The sequence below is a fragment of the Coregonus lavaretus genome (assembly GCF_964263955.1).
Source record: "Coregonus lavaretus genome assembly, chromosome: 16".
NCBI classification, from domain to species: domain Eukaryota; kingdom Metazoa; phylum Chordata; class Actinopteri; order Salmoniformes; family Salmonidae; genus Coregonus; species Coregonus lavaretus.
This window is the reverse complement of record NC_140003.1, coordinates 23,764,220-23,779,176: the sequence shown is the minus strand read 5'-3', so window position 1 is coordinate 23,779,176 and position 14,957 is coordinate 23,764,220. Positions and strand designations below refer to the sequence as shown.

Genomic DNA, 14,957 nt, shown 5'->3' with positions numbered 1-14,957 from the left:
ATACTTCCAAAGTTGTGGCAAATGGCTTAAGGACAACAAAGTAAAGGTATTGGAGTGGCCATCACAAAGCCCTGACCTCAATCCTATTGAAAATTTGTGGGCAGAACTGAAAAAGCGTGTGCAAGCAAGGAGGCCTACAAACCTGACTCAGTTACACCAGCTCTGTCAGGAGGAATGGGACAACATTCACCCAACTTATTGTGGGAAGCTTGTGGAAGGCTACCCGAAACGTTTGACCCAAGTTAAACAATTTAAAGGCAATGCTACCAAATACTAATTGAGTGTATGTAAGCATCTGACCCACTGGGAATGTGATGAAATAAATAAAAGCTGAAATAAATCATTCTCTCTACTATTATTCTGACATTTCACATTCTTAAAATAAAGTGGTGATCCTAACTGACCTAAGACAGGGAATTTTTACTAGGATTAAATGTCAGGAATTGTGAAAAACTGAGTTTAATTGTATTTGGCTAAGGTGTATGTAAACTTCTGTCTTCAACTGTACATGTGATATACAGTACATGGAGCACACAGTGCAGCTAATTGCTTACTTGCAGGTTTGTCTTACGCATTGAGGGAAGCATTGTCTGACGATTGAGGGAAACATACTTTTTTTGTAATGAAACTTCTTAGTTTTCCTTAAATATCCTGTTTTGGCAAATCAATTAAGTCACTTTGTTTTAGAACTTGAGGTCGGATAAGGTTCTACAGGTTTCAGAAAGAAGTGATTGCTTTATTGTTTCTCCCCTCATCCAATCAACTGTCCTCCCGGGTGTATTAAAGTCGTCGTTTACCTCCGTCTTCCCCTTGCTCTGACAGGACCTCCTGGTGTCATCGTCTGGGCCCCATTCCGTTGCCTAGGAAACCAAAATAAACACACACAAAAAGAGTGACTGGATGCAGCATTCAACTGTTGCCAAGGGGGCTGCCTGGCTAGTGCGTGTTGGCTGCCTGACAATGATGCGACTGTTGAGCTTAATATTGCTACTAACAACACAACACAGATGCAATGAAAAGACATTAACCTTATTGATGTTTGTTAATTGCATCAACATGGAGATGAGGGGGCCAGCCAGTGGATTACGAGGTGAGGTAACCAGATAGGACCAGGGCTGTGACCTAATTTGCAGCCCAGATGTCATTAGGATGGAAATTGCATTTTCTTATCTCATTAAAGCTAAAGCAGTGTGTTTCAGCGTCCAATCCTCCACACACACAGACACACACATACAGACACAAACATACATACACACACATACACAAGGCAGACACACACACACACACAACCGTCCTCCAATCCTCTACCACACCGCCACCCGTTTTTTCTCCACTGCCCAATTCAATTTTTATTTAGAACCGGGTTTAATTACGAATGCTGCACCAGGAGACTGGTCTTGCTGCTCAGTGCTGGGGCACACACACACACACTTGGCTATCAGAGCAGCATAGGTTATTACTGTGTCTAGGTCTCTCAGTCTCACTAAAAATAGCTGTGGTGCTGCTGGCCTAACCCTAGTGCTGGGAGAGAGAGAGGCTGGAGTTGGCACGGACTAGGGCCAGCGTATACCCCCACTGTGTCACTTGCCTCCCTCCTCTCTCCCATCTCTCCTCCTCTCCCCTGCCATTCTTATCCCCTCTCCTCCTCTCCTCTAATATCTTTTAGCAAATGGGGGGCCTCTCTGCGCACTGGAGCAAAAGCCATTCGGGTTCTCTATCGAGTATTGACTTTGAGACGGATCATCCATAACACACAACACAACGACCGCCATTTTGGCTTATTCTTCACACAGTGGAACATTGCCATGCACAACAGGGCAAGGGAATACTACAGAGACCACATTGTGGCATGAAAACAGATACCCCAAGACTGGACTCTGGACACAGATGAAAGTGTCCAAAAGCGGCAGAAAGAAAAGGAAAGAGAGTAATAAAGAAAGAGACAAATTGATTAGTGAAATAAATCGATATTTAGCTTGTTGAGGGAGAGGAGTAAGCTAGCCCTGTGTCTGTGTCCCAAATGCTAACTATTCACTACGTATTGCACTACTTTTGAACAATTGGCCAAAAGTTGTGCACTATTTAGGGAATAGGTTGCCTTTGGGATGCAGATGCTGTGTCTGCTGTCCCTGAGATGAGGCTGGGTGTTATCTCTCTATTCTGAGAGACTCTTTAATTAACCTTCCTGATACTGCAATGAACAGAGAGAGGGAGAGAACGGAGAGGGAGAGAGAGAGCGAGAGAGGTGGAAGGGGGAGAGAGATACAGAAAGAGAAAGAGAGAAAGAAAGAGAAAGAAAGAAAGAAAGAAAGAGGGGGAATAGAGTGAGAGAGAAAGAAAGAAAGAAAGAAAGAAAGAAAGAAAGAAAGAAAGAAAGAAAGAAAGAAAGAAAGAAAGAAAGAAAGAAAGAAAGAAAGAAAGAAAGAAAGAAAGAAAGAAAGAAAGAAAGAAAGAAAGAAAGAAAGAGGGGGGAAGAGAGAGAGAGAAAATGAGAGTGAGAGAGAGAGAGTTTGAGTTTTTATTTTATACTCAAGTATTAACACAAATAATGGCACACTGCCTTTTCAGAAATTAAACAACAAATGTAATTCCTAAATAAATATTTAAACATAAAAATAAATTAAAGAAAAATACAAAGAAAAACATTTATACATTCAACTCATTTCATCAACAAAAAATAGTTTCCCCTCCTCCACAAAACAAACCGCTCCTTCGTAAGCCCACTTCTCCTCAAACAATGGGAGATATTTTACAGTCGAGAAGAACGCAAAATCCACTTTTATTCTCGTTTTCACTAATCCTTTAAAAACATATCCCGTGTCTATCTGATGTTTTCTACTAATAAAAATGGACATCTTAAGCTTGTCCCAAAATAAAATGTAACAGTTGACATTTTTTTTTCCTGTTGCTTACTATATTGAAACCCCAAAATAAAAACAGTGTTATTAAAAATGTCCCCTACAGCTGTAAACAAAGACTCCAGTATTTCAAAGAGAGGCTTTAATGTGCTAGTGATGGCTATTTAACAGTCTGATGGCCTTGAGATAGAAGCTGTTTTTCATTCTCTCGGTCCCAGCTTTGATGCACCTGTATTGACCTCGCCTTCTGGATGATAGCGGGGTGAACAGGCAGTGGCTCGGGTGGTTGATGTCCTTGATGATCTTTTTGGCCTTCCTGTGACATCGGGTGCTGTAGGTGTCCTGAAGGGCGGGTAGTTTGCCCCCGGTAATGCGTTCGGCAGACCGCACCACCCTCTGGAGAGCCCTGTGGTTGCGGGCGGTGCAGTTGCCGTACCAGGCGATGCCCGACAGGATGCTCTCAATTGTGCATCTGTAAAAGTTTGTGAGGGTTTTAGGTGCCAAGCCAAATTTCTTCAGCCTCCTGACTGTCTGCGTGGGTGGACCATTTCAGTTTGTCAGTGATGTGTACGCCAAGGAACTTGAAGCTTTCCACCTTCTCCACTGCGGTCCTGTCGATGTGGATAGGGGGGGTGCACCCTCTGCTATTTCCTGAAGTCCACGATCATCTCCTTTGTTTTGTTGACGTTGAGTGAGAGGTTATTTTCCTGGCACCACACTCCCAGAGCCCTCACCTCCTCCCTGTAGGCTGTCTCGTCATTGTTGGTAATCAAGCATACTACTGTTGTGTCGTCTGCAAACTTGATGATTGAGTTGGAGGCATGCTTGGCCACGCAGTCATGGGTGAACAGGGAGTACAGGAGGGGGCTGAGCACCCACCCTTGTGGTGCCCCAGTGTTGAGGATCAGCGAAGTGGAGATGTTGCTTCCTACCTTCACCACCTGGGGGCCGCAAGTCAGGAAGTCCAGGACCCAGTTGCACAGGGCGGGGTTCAGACCCAGGGCCTCGAGCTTAATGATGAGCTTGGAGGCATAGCAGTGCGCTCGTGTTTTCTGTAGTGTCCTCATGTAAATAGCCAGTTTTTTTGTTTTTTTGTCTTTTTCGTATATATTTCTCAATCTCACTTTCCATCCTTTAACTAAATATACTTTCTTGCAACCCGCCTCACCCAATGTGGAACGGATTATATTATTTCTGTATACCTTTTTATCTAGAACCTCCGGCTGAAACTAGCCAGCTAGTCAGCTAACTAGCAACTTGCTATTAGCCATCGTTAGCGGTCTTCACCATTGTCTGTGGCCTGCACTACCTACCAGCCAGCTCTAGCGTGGACAAGTATCGGCCAGTCTGCACAGCGCGCTATCGAGCCAGAGCATATCGGATTTTCTGCCGGAATCACTGAACCTTAACACCTGATCATCGCAACTAGCTAGCTGCAACCGAATGGCTGTTGTTGTTGTTGGCTAATCACCACTGTCCCGAAGCAAGCACCAGTTAGCCTTGAGCTAGCCTCAAGCCAGGCCCATCTCCCGGCTATCTACCTCTCTGTCAACCGGACGGGACATCCTAGTGTTGACACGGAGCCCCGCCGATCCATCACGACTGCTCTGCCGACGTAATCGTCTGATGTGGTTTCAACAGGCTTCCCATTGCGACGACCACGAAGATCCATCTGCTAGCCCCGGCCCGCTAGCACACGAAAATCAACAGCCGTGCCTCCTGCTCGCCTGTGCCGTAGCAGCCACCGAACTGCTCCCGGACTCACCTATTGCTGTTCACTGGACCTTATGATTACTCAGCTACACAGCTGATGCCTGCTGGACTGTTCCTTTATACGGTACTGTGACAGGTTAAAGGACATATTCATAGCCTGTTATACACTAAAAAGTATTAGTAAGTTCATGGTATGCGAGGATCTTAAAATATCTAAGGTTAAAAAGATCATGGATTCAGTACTAGTCATAGAGATTGATAAAATTCATAATTGTGTTAAAAGGTTAAAATCCATCAAGTGTACAAAGGGTAAATATTGTAAGAGGAATGTGTAAACGTTTTATTGACTACTTTATTTTGTGGTGTCTAATTTAAGGGTAAAAGTGTTAATTTGTGATCTACTAAATGCTCTTAATCTATGAGCCTGAGATCGATTGCTCTGGTCTCCACCCAAGTTCCCGGGGAAGTCGCAGTCTTTTTCCTCATTATACTAAAGTTTTCATTGAGGAAACATAACTGCATCACTCTCGTGATTATTTCTCCCCTTTTTCAGGTACGTTATTGATATAAAACGAGTTAATTTGAATGTAATAACTTGCTAACATGTCAAGAGTGTGTAAGGTGTGTTTTAGTAACATCTTGAGTAAGTTAGAGTTAAGTTGCAGAGAGTAATATGTGCGTGTGTGAGTGAAACCCTGCTCGGTTGCAGCGAAGAATAGCTTCGTACTGAGAGTAGCTGCCATTTTATGTTAATTGTGAATGAACATGTGCGTTGTTAATAATATATTTTGGGGTTATTTGTATAATGTGTTTCGAATACTTTGTTGACATGGTTGATAAATGTAGTTATGGGTTACTTTGTGCTTGACAGTTATATTGAAACATTTGTATATGTTTTAGTGAATTAGTCTCCCGAGTGGCGAAGTGGTCTAAGGCACTGCATCGCAGTGCTAGCTGTGCCACTAGAGATCCTGGTTCGAATCCAGGCTCTGTTGTAGCCGGCCGCGACCGGGAGACCCATGGGGCGGCGCGCAATTGGCCCAGCGTCGTCCAGGGTAGGGGAGGGAATGGCCGGCAGGGATGTAGCTCAGTTGATAGAGCATGGCGTTTGCAATGCCAGGGTTGTGGGTTCGATTCCCACAGGGGGTATGAAAAAATAAATAATGTATGCACTAACTGTAAGTCGCTCTGGATAAGAGCGTCTGCTAAATGACGTAAATGTAATTACAGTTTATGCTGTTTGTCACACCCTGGCTCTGGGACTCTATATGTTGAGCCAGGGTGTGGATAGTCTATATGTTGTATTTCTGTGTTGGCCAGAGTGGTTCCCAATCAGAGGCAACGAGTGTCAGCTGTGGCGGGTTGTCTCTGATTGGGAGCCATATTTATAGAGGCTATTTTCCCACAAATGTTGTGGGATCTTGTTTCAAGTCTGTTTAAGTTAAACCATGAACTGTCACGTATCGTTTGTTGTTTTGATCGTGTCTCTAATTAAAGAGAATGTTTGCCTGCAACGCTGCGCCTTGGTCCTCATCTTTGGTAGACGATCGTGACAGAAGATCCCACCTCGACTGGATCAAGCAGCGTGACGAGGAGAGAGGATGGACCTGGGAGGAGATGAGTGCGAGTCTGGCAAGAGGGATGGAGGCCTTGGCCACGGGTAGGAGTGAAGCCCATACATTTTTTTGGGGGGGGGCTAACGCCGTGGACGACGGGGCAGCAGGAGGCCGCCAGGTTACGGGTGTCACTGGTCACCAGGGGGAAGGAGGATGTAGAGGCACGGCGAGAGGTACTGGCGTGTGTTGCCAGTCCGGTCCGGCCTGTTCCTGATCCCCACGTAGGGCCAGTGGTGTGTGTTCCCAGTACGGTCCGGCCTGTTCCTGCCACTCGCACCAAGTCAGTGGTGCGCTTCGTCAGCCCGGCACGGCCCGTTCCTGCTCCCCGCACCAAGTCAGTGGTGCGCGTCGTCAGCCCGGTCCGGCCCATTCCTGCTCCCCGCACCAAGTCAGTGGTGCGTTTCGTCAGCCCAGTCCGGCCTGTTCCTACTCCACGCACCAAGCCAGGGGTGCGCATCGTCAGCCCGGTCCGGCCCGTTCCTACTCCACGCACCAAGCCAGGGGTGCGCATCGTCAGCCCGGTCCGGCCCGTTCCTACTCCACGCACCAAGCCAGGGGTGCGCATCGTCAGCCCGGTCCGGCCCGTTCCTACTCCACGCACCAAGCCAGGGGTGCGCATCGTCAGCCCGGTCCGGCCCGTTCCTACTCCACGCACCAAGCCAGGGGTGCGCATCGTCAGCCCGGTCCGGCCCGTTCCTACTCCACGCACCAAGCCAGGGATGCGCATCGTCAGCCCGGTCCGGCCCGTTCCTACTCCACGCACCAAGCCAGGAGTGCGCGTCGTCAGTCCCGCACAACCCGTGCCTGGGTCACCGGTGCCTGGTAAGGTACCGGTCAGCTGCTCCACACCGGAGCCTAAGCGGTCCGCTTCAACGATGTCCGGTCCAGCTCCAGCCAGACCGGACCAGGGGCGCCACGGGGGGATGGTGGAAGGGTGGTGGTCGTCCCCGAGGCCGGAGTCGGCGCACGTCTGGAGCCGCACGTCAAGGGGGGGGTACTGTCACGGTTTCGGCCGAGGCTGCCTCTCTTCCTTGCTCGGGCAGGCTTCGGCGTTCGTCGTCTCCGGAATACTAGCTGCCACCGTTGCATGTTTCTATGTTCGTTTGCTTTTGTCTGTTTGTTGTGACACCTGTTATCGTTTAGTGTCATTAGTGTCCTATAAGTTCTCGTTGTGAAAGAAAGAAAGAAAGAAAGAAAGAAAGAAAGAAAGAAAGAAAGAAAGAAAGAAAGAAAGAAAGAAAGAAAGAAAGAAAGAAAGAAAGAAAGAAAGAAAGAAAGAAAGAAAGAAAGAAAGAAAGCTGCAGTCTGTCATGTAGGCCAGCCAGCCATACTGACACACTGTGATGAAATTAGACAACTAGAACAGTTTAAACTCACAACTGATAAGAGCTTGGGCCTCAAATGGTAAAAGAAAATCAGTAGCTTTTTATTACCCTTATATCAAGGCGTTACTCTACCACCATGACATACAATCACGCATACCCCCGCTCTAGGAGTGCTGAGATTAAGTGATTCAAAACACTCACATATACACACCCCTCCATCCACTATTGTAGCTCTGTTTGTCTCAATGGGAGGTTGGTGTGTGATGGATGCCTACGTGGTGAATCATTGTTCAGGGCATTACCATCTTTTCTCAGCGTGGCCCCATCTCCGAGGATCCCATCGGCTTAACCCCTGACCCCTCACCCCTCGCCCCTCCCGCCAGTCCCTCTCTTCACCCCGGTCTGGAACAAAGCCAGCTCATAGACAGTCCTACTCTGAATACCACGGGGCCCATGCACTCCGAATACCAATACCAATACCACCACCACTATACCCCCCCCCCCCCCCCCCCCCCCCCCCCCCCCCCAGCCCCGGCTGTGACAGGCCTGTAAACAGGCACTCTGAGTGGGGTGGCGGCTGTACAATTCCTGCCCGGGCTGGAGCTGGGCTGGATGGAGCGGTTTGTCTGTCTGTCTCTGAGCAGGCCCATAGGGCCTCAGGAAAGTGGAGGAATGAGGTCACAGCGTAGGGATGAGGCAAGAGGCTTTTTTTTTTTCATTTTCTTTTTTTCACCTTTATTTAACCAGGTAAGCCAGTTGAGAACAAGTTCTCATTTACAACTCGATGAGGAGAGGTGGAGAACATGTTAATATCACTATTCATATTCAACACAAAGTATTCTAGACCAGTTTCTAATCCTGTCATAAGAGCTTGACATTACATTTGGGATGATTTTTTGTTAAATTGAGCTAGTGACATTTAAAAATAAGATTCTAACAGAAGAAACATTACTTCAACAAGTCATCCACTCATCATGCTAGTTTGAAGAAGACTATAACACATTGGTTTGAGGAATACAAAATGGCCAATAAAGCTAGTGGATTTTTTCCTTGCTCCTTTATCAAGACAGTCAATTATTCCAGTCCTGGGCTGACCTTTGAGAGTTGCGGCAGCACTCTCAGATGCATCTCTGATTTCAGTCTCCTCTATTAGTAGGGCCAACAACAATGATGTGCCTCCACCAACACTGTCTATTTACCCTCAAACCCAAGTGTGACACCTCATTTCTCCAACTTTGCCACTTTCGGAGGCAATAAGTATTCTGCCCTCGGCAACCTTCTACATAAAAAAAATCATGCATTTTTCATGGGCAAATAAAATAGCTAAAAGTACAATTAGTGAGAGGATGGAGGATTCATCATTTTTGCAGCTGAGAAATTAGGTTTGGGAGGGAAATTAATTCTATTTTTACAGAGGAAGTAATAAATGCTAATGAAACAAACCACTAACAGTCAGCCAGACAGTTAGAGAGATGGGAAATGGCTCTTCCTTAAACATGGATGGCACTCTGTAGATAAGACTCTGTCGCTCTGTGACATATGACAACAATCATGTTGACTATTAATTATGGTTTGTAAATATGATTAATAAATGTGTCTGTAGAGGAGTGTTGAGAAAAACTCGTTCCAGGAATCAGGCAGAACTTATTTATCAGCAATAAGAGTTTATTCATGCTATTGCAAGGGAGATCGCTCTCAGCATAAACCGGAGAGGAACTCAAACATTACAGACTCACACAGTCATTATATACTTCTTCTACACAAAGAGCTGCTTGCCTCTCCTAGGGGGATGAGAGATAAGGGGGACTTGGCTCCACTTCCTTAAAGAGTTGTACAAACAAGAACAGATTCTAACCAGTTCTCACAACATACATGTCTAAGAGAAGGGAGTGATTCGTTTTTAAAGCCTATTCAGTTAGAAGAAGAATTTGGCCTTGAGCTGGGCCTCTAGTGCCCGAAGCCATAAGGAGCCAGCAGCAAATCACGCCTTTGTGCGGTGTGTGAAGACGGTAGTGGACAGCTATGGAAAATTACCAGTTGATACAGTACATATAGTACTTTTCAACTCAAGCATTTACATATCATTAGACTGTAACATAACCATTTTGCCCCAGAAGGATATTTTGGTTGGTTTGCTTGGGTTTTAGTAGGCTACGAGTACAGTATTTAGTACTATGATCACAACCACTGTGACAGCTTGGGACCATGCAGTGGACTTTATGTACACTGGCTCTTGTGCACTTACCTTTGTACATGTACCTTCCATACCAATATACTGTAGACTCTACAAATCTATTTAGATGATTGAGAATATATTTGTTGTTCAATCTATTTACTGTTGAATCTATTTCCCTCCCTATATCCTTGACTCAACCTCAAAATCTCTGTAGAACCTCCTCTTTCTCCTTTGACGTGAAGAGGAGGGAACATTATTTGCATACTGATCTGTGATGAAAGTGTGGAGAGGAGGCGGAGAGGAGGCGGAGATCATCCATCTCTGTACAGCATGTTATAGCCTGCTAGCTGTACTCTGCTCTGCTCCAAGGTCCCCTCACTTCAATGGGCCTGCATCCCACTCTGCTTCGTCCTCTTACAGACTCTTACAGAGTACCCTATTCAGGCTCCAACCGACCCCCCTCCCCTCCATCCCATACTCCCTCCACCCCTCTCCTTCCTCCGTCCCCCTCTCCACACCCCTCTTCATTCACCCTGTCCCATGTCCACTCACCAGTCCTGCCCTCTCCCCCCTGCCCTACTGACGGATGTGACAGGACTCTCAATGGCCCTGAACACTGATCCCTACACAAGAGGACCAAGATACGCTCCCCTCCCCCCGTGCACTCCTCAAGCCCTCCTCTGCTGCCCTCCTCCTTCTCCTTCCCCCCGTGCTGTGCACTCCAGCCGTCTACTGGGCCCTCTCCTTCTCCCTGAGTGTGTGTCTGTGTGTGCGCGTGTGGGTCCGTAAAGCAGACAATCTTTGAAGTGCCACAGCTGTTCTGACCCAATGTTTACACAGGAGAGATGGTGAGAGAGAGTAAGAGAGAGAGAGAGAGAGAGAGAGAGAGAGAGAGAGAGAGAGAGAGAGAGAGAGAGAGAGAGAGAGAGAGAGAGAGAGAGAGAGAGAGAGAGAGATACAGTTGAAGTCTGAAGTTTACATACACCTTAGCCAAATACATTTAAACTCAGTTTTTCACAATTCCTGACATTTAATCTTAGTAAAAATTCCCTGTCTTAGGTCAGTTAGGATCACCACTTTATTTTAAGAATGTGAAATGTCAGAATAATAGTAGAGAGAATGAGAGAATTATTTATTTCAGCTATTTCTTTCATCACATTCCCAGTGGTGCACTTCACAAAATAGATGGCATCATGAGGAAGGACAATTACAGTGGGGAAAAAATGTATTTAGTCAGCCACCAATTGTGCAAGTTCTCCCACTTAAAAAGATGAGAGAGGCCTGTAATTTTCATCATAGGTACACGTCAACTATGACAGACAAAATGAGAATTTTTTTCTCCAGAAGATCACATTGTAGGATTTTCTATGAATTTATTTGCAAATTATGGTGGAAAATAAGTATTTGGTCACCTACAAACAAGCAAGATTTCTGGCTCTCACAGACCTGTAACTTCTTCTTTAAGAGGCTCCTCTGTCCTCCACTCGTTACCTGTATTAATGGCACCTGTTTGAACTTGTTATCAGTATAAAAGACACCTGTCCACAACCTCAAACAGTCACACTCCAAACTCCACTATGGCCAAGACCAAAGAGCTGTCAAAGGACACCAGAAACAAAATTGTAGACCTGCACCAGGCTGGGAAGACTGAATCTGCAATAGGTAAGCAGCTTGGTTTGAAGAAATCAACTGTGGGAGCAATTATTAGGAAATGGAAGACATACAAGACCACTGATAATCTCCCTCGATCTGGGGCTCCACGCAAGATCTCACACCGTGGGGTCAAAATGATCACAAGAACGGTGAGCAAAAATCCCAGAACCACACGGGGGGACCTAGTGAATGACCTGCAGAGAGCTGGGACCAAAGTAACAAAGCCTACCATCAGTAACACACTACACCGCCAGGGACTCAAATCCTGCAGTGCCAGACGTGTCCCCCTGCTTAAGCCAGTACATGTCCAGGCCCGTCTGAAGTTTGCTAGAGTGCATTTGGATGATCCAGAAGAGGATTGGGAGAATGTCATATGGTCAGATGAAACCAAAATAGAACTTTTTGGTAAAAACTCAACTCGTCGTGTTTGGAGGACAAAGAATGCTGAGTTGCATCCAAAGAACACCATACCTACTGTGAAGCATGGGGGTGGAAACATCATGCTTTGGAGCTGTTTTTCTGCAAAGGGACCAGGACGACTGATCCGTGTAAAGGAAAGAATGAATGGGGCCATGTATCGTGAGATTTTGAGTGAAAACCTCCTTCCATCAGCAAGGGCATTGAAGATGAAACGTGGCTGGGTCTTTCAGCATGACAATGATCCCAAACACACCGCCCGGGCAACGAAGGAGTGGCTTCGTAAGAAGCATTTCAAGGTCCTGGAGTGGCCTAGCCAGTCTCCAGATCTCAACCCCATAGAAAATCTTTGGAGGGAGTTGAAAGTCCGTGTTGCCCAGCGACAGCCCCAAAACATCACTGCTCTAGAGGAGATCTGCATGGAGGAATAGGCCAAAATACCAGCAACAGTGTGTGAAAACCTTGTGAAGACTTACAGAAAACGTTTGACCTGTGTCATTGCCAACAAAGGGTATATGACAAAGTATTGAGAAACTTTTGTTATTGACCAAATACTTATTTTCCACCATAATTTGCAAATAAATTCATTAAAAATCCTACAATGTGATTTTCTGGATTTTTTTTCCTCATTTTGTCTGTCATAGTTGACGTGTACCTATGATGAAAATTACAGGCCTCTCTCATGTTTTTAAGTGGGAGAACTTGCACAATTGGTGGCTGTCTAAATACTTTTTTCCCCCACTGTATGTGGATATATTGAAGCAACATCTCAAGACATCAGTCAGGAAGTTAAAGCTTGGTCGCAAATGGGTCTTCCAAATGGACAATGACCCCAAGCATACTTCCAAAGTTGTGGCAAAATGGCTTAAGGACAACAAAGTCAAGGTATTGGAATGGCCATCACAAAGCCCCTGCCTATTGAAAATCTGTGGGCAGAACTGAAAAAGTGTGTGCAAGCAAGTAGGCCTACAAACCTGACTCAGTTATACCAGCTCTGTCAGGAGGAATGGGCCAAAATTCACCCAACTTATTGTGGGAAGCTTGTGGAAGGCTACCCGAAACGTTCAACCCAAGTTAAACAATTTAAAGGCAATGCTACCAAATACTAATTGATTGTATGTAAACTTCTGACCCACTGGGAATGTGATTAAATAAATAAAAGCTGAAATAAATCATTCTCTCTACAATTATTCTGACATTTCACATTCTTAAAATAAAATGGTGATCCTAACTGACCTAAGACAGGGAATTTTTACTAGGATTAAATGTCAGGAATTGTGAAAAACTGAGTTTAAATGTATTTGGTGTATGTAAACTTCCGACTTCAACTGTATATATATATATATGGAGAGAGAGAAATGGAGAAAGAGATAGAGGGGACTCACAGGAGAGACAGTAAACCATCTGAGAACACCATTCTACCACCACTCCTGTACATGTACATCTGTACCAACTCCCAGCTCCCTCAACATCCTCGTGAAGGGGGCTAGGGGCAGTATCCTATCCAGTAAGAGTGGGTGAATGATGACTTTAATCTGTGAGTGTGGTGCTCCTCTCTGCCCCAGTGGTGCCTCCTACAGTCTCCTACAGGCCATTACTCTACATCCGAGGAGAGATGAGGCTGGCTGGGCCGTCTCCTTGATTAGCTGCACCATCATGGATCATCCCACAGCACACACGCACGCCGACACACACATACACACACTCACAAACGCACACACCACACACATGTATGCACGCGCACACTCGCACACACACGCACGCGCGCATACACACACACAGGCCTGGTCCTGCCGTAAGACATTAGCAGATGAGTTGTCCCTATCTGGCTCTGTAGGCAACAGATTATCCTCCAATTCAACAAAGACCACATCAATTATTAAATCTCTGCAAATTGCAGCAGGAAAATGTAATCATGAGTCTGGATGGATGATATCAGGCGTGACTCATCAAACTCAGGGTCATGGAGCTGGGGCTGGAGCTGGGTGCTTTACTTCTGGGGACGATTGAAGGGTGTGAACTGTGAATATCTAATTAGGGAAGCTTTAATGCATCAGCCATTTTTATTTAAAATCAAATCAAATTTGATTTGTCACATGCGCCGAATACAACAGGTGTAGACCTTACAGTGAAATGCTTACTTACAAGCCCTTAACCAACAATGCAGTTTTAAGAAAAATAAGTGTTAAGTAAAAAAAACTAAAAAATAAAAAGAACAAGACCCACCTCTTCTGTCTTCATAATACCAGACTGCCCCTAAGCACTGTCATAATATACAGTTGTATGTGAGGGGAATTGTTGATGAGGACACCAGAAAGTGAAGACTTTAACCCCAAAATACACCGTCTGGTTATGGGCAAGACTTACACGACACAATTCATATTTGTGTCTGTGAAAGACCTACCCACATGTGCAAAGTACTTTAATCAATCACCTAACCAAACCTACATGTACATATTACCTCAATCAATCACCCCAACTACCTTGTACCCCAGTACACTGACTCGGTACTCCTTGTATATAGCCTGTATATAGCCTCGTTATTGTTATTTTATTGTGTAAAAAAATGTTTTAATCTATTTGCTAATTTTCGTACTTTTTAACTGCTTTGTTGGGAAATGGCTCGTAAGTAAACATTTCACGGTAAAGTCTACAGTTGTTGTATTCGGCGCATGTGACATTTATTTTATTTTATTTTGATACCTTTCAGAGTCTTTGCATCTTCATGTCAAGATGTTTCAAACAACCACATGTCATTTAGTTCTTCTCTTCTCTGTCCTTCAACAAACTACTTCAAGAAGTTTACATCAGTAAGTAAATATAAACAAGAGAAAATAATTTGCTTTCCTTCTCGAGCCTAAAACTTCCTGTTGTTTGAGGAAGCTAGAGTTCAAAGGTAATCTCTACTCCCCTGACCTTGGTCCTCACAGCCCAACACAATGCATCCTGGGACGGAACAATACCAGCAAGTCAAACAAGGCTTTCCCCCAATGACCGACAACAGCTTTCAGCTTCCTTGTGACTCAGTCAGTCACATCTGTTTCTATAAGGCCAGGGCTCTTTCTCAATTAATCTTTCCTCAATTCCACGCATCCTCTTGCATCGCTTCCTTCCCAAAAGGCATTGGAGGAGAAGGTCTATGGGAAGGGACCTTGGACCTTCACCTTCAATACGGTTGAGGAGGCTAGGAGAGAGGATG

General features: G+C 45.4%; 1 protein-coding gene across 1 annotated transcript in view; it reads right to left on the bottom strand.

Annotated features, from left to right (window-relative positions):
- The window catches only part of sema5ba (sema domain, seven thrombospondin repeats (type 1 and type 1-like), transmembrane domain (TM) and short cytoplasmic domain, (semaphorin) 5Ba), a 120,735-nt gene that overhangs the window by 83,533 nt on the left and 22,245 nt on the right, over positions 1–14,957 (bottom strand). Inside the window, exon 4 of the mRNA XM_084179907.1 lies at positions 798–860. Coding sequence (XP_084036033.1) covers positions 798–860 — 63 coding nt within the window. The remainder of the gene's footprint in view (positions 1–797; positions 861–14,957) is intronic.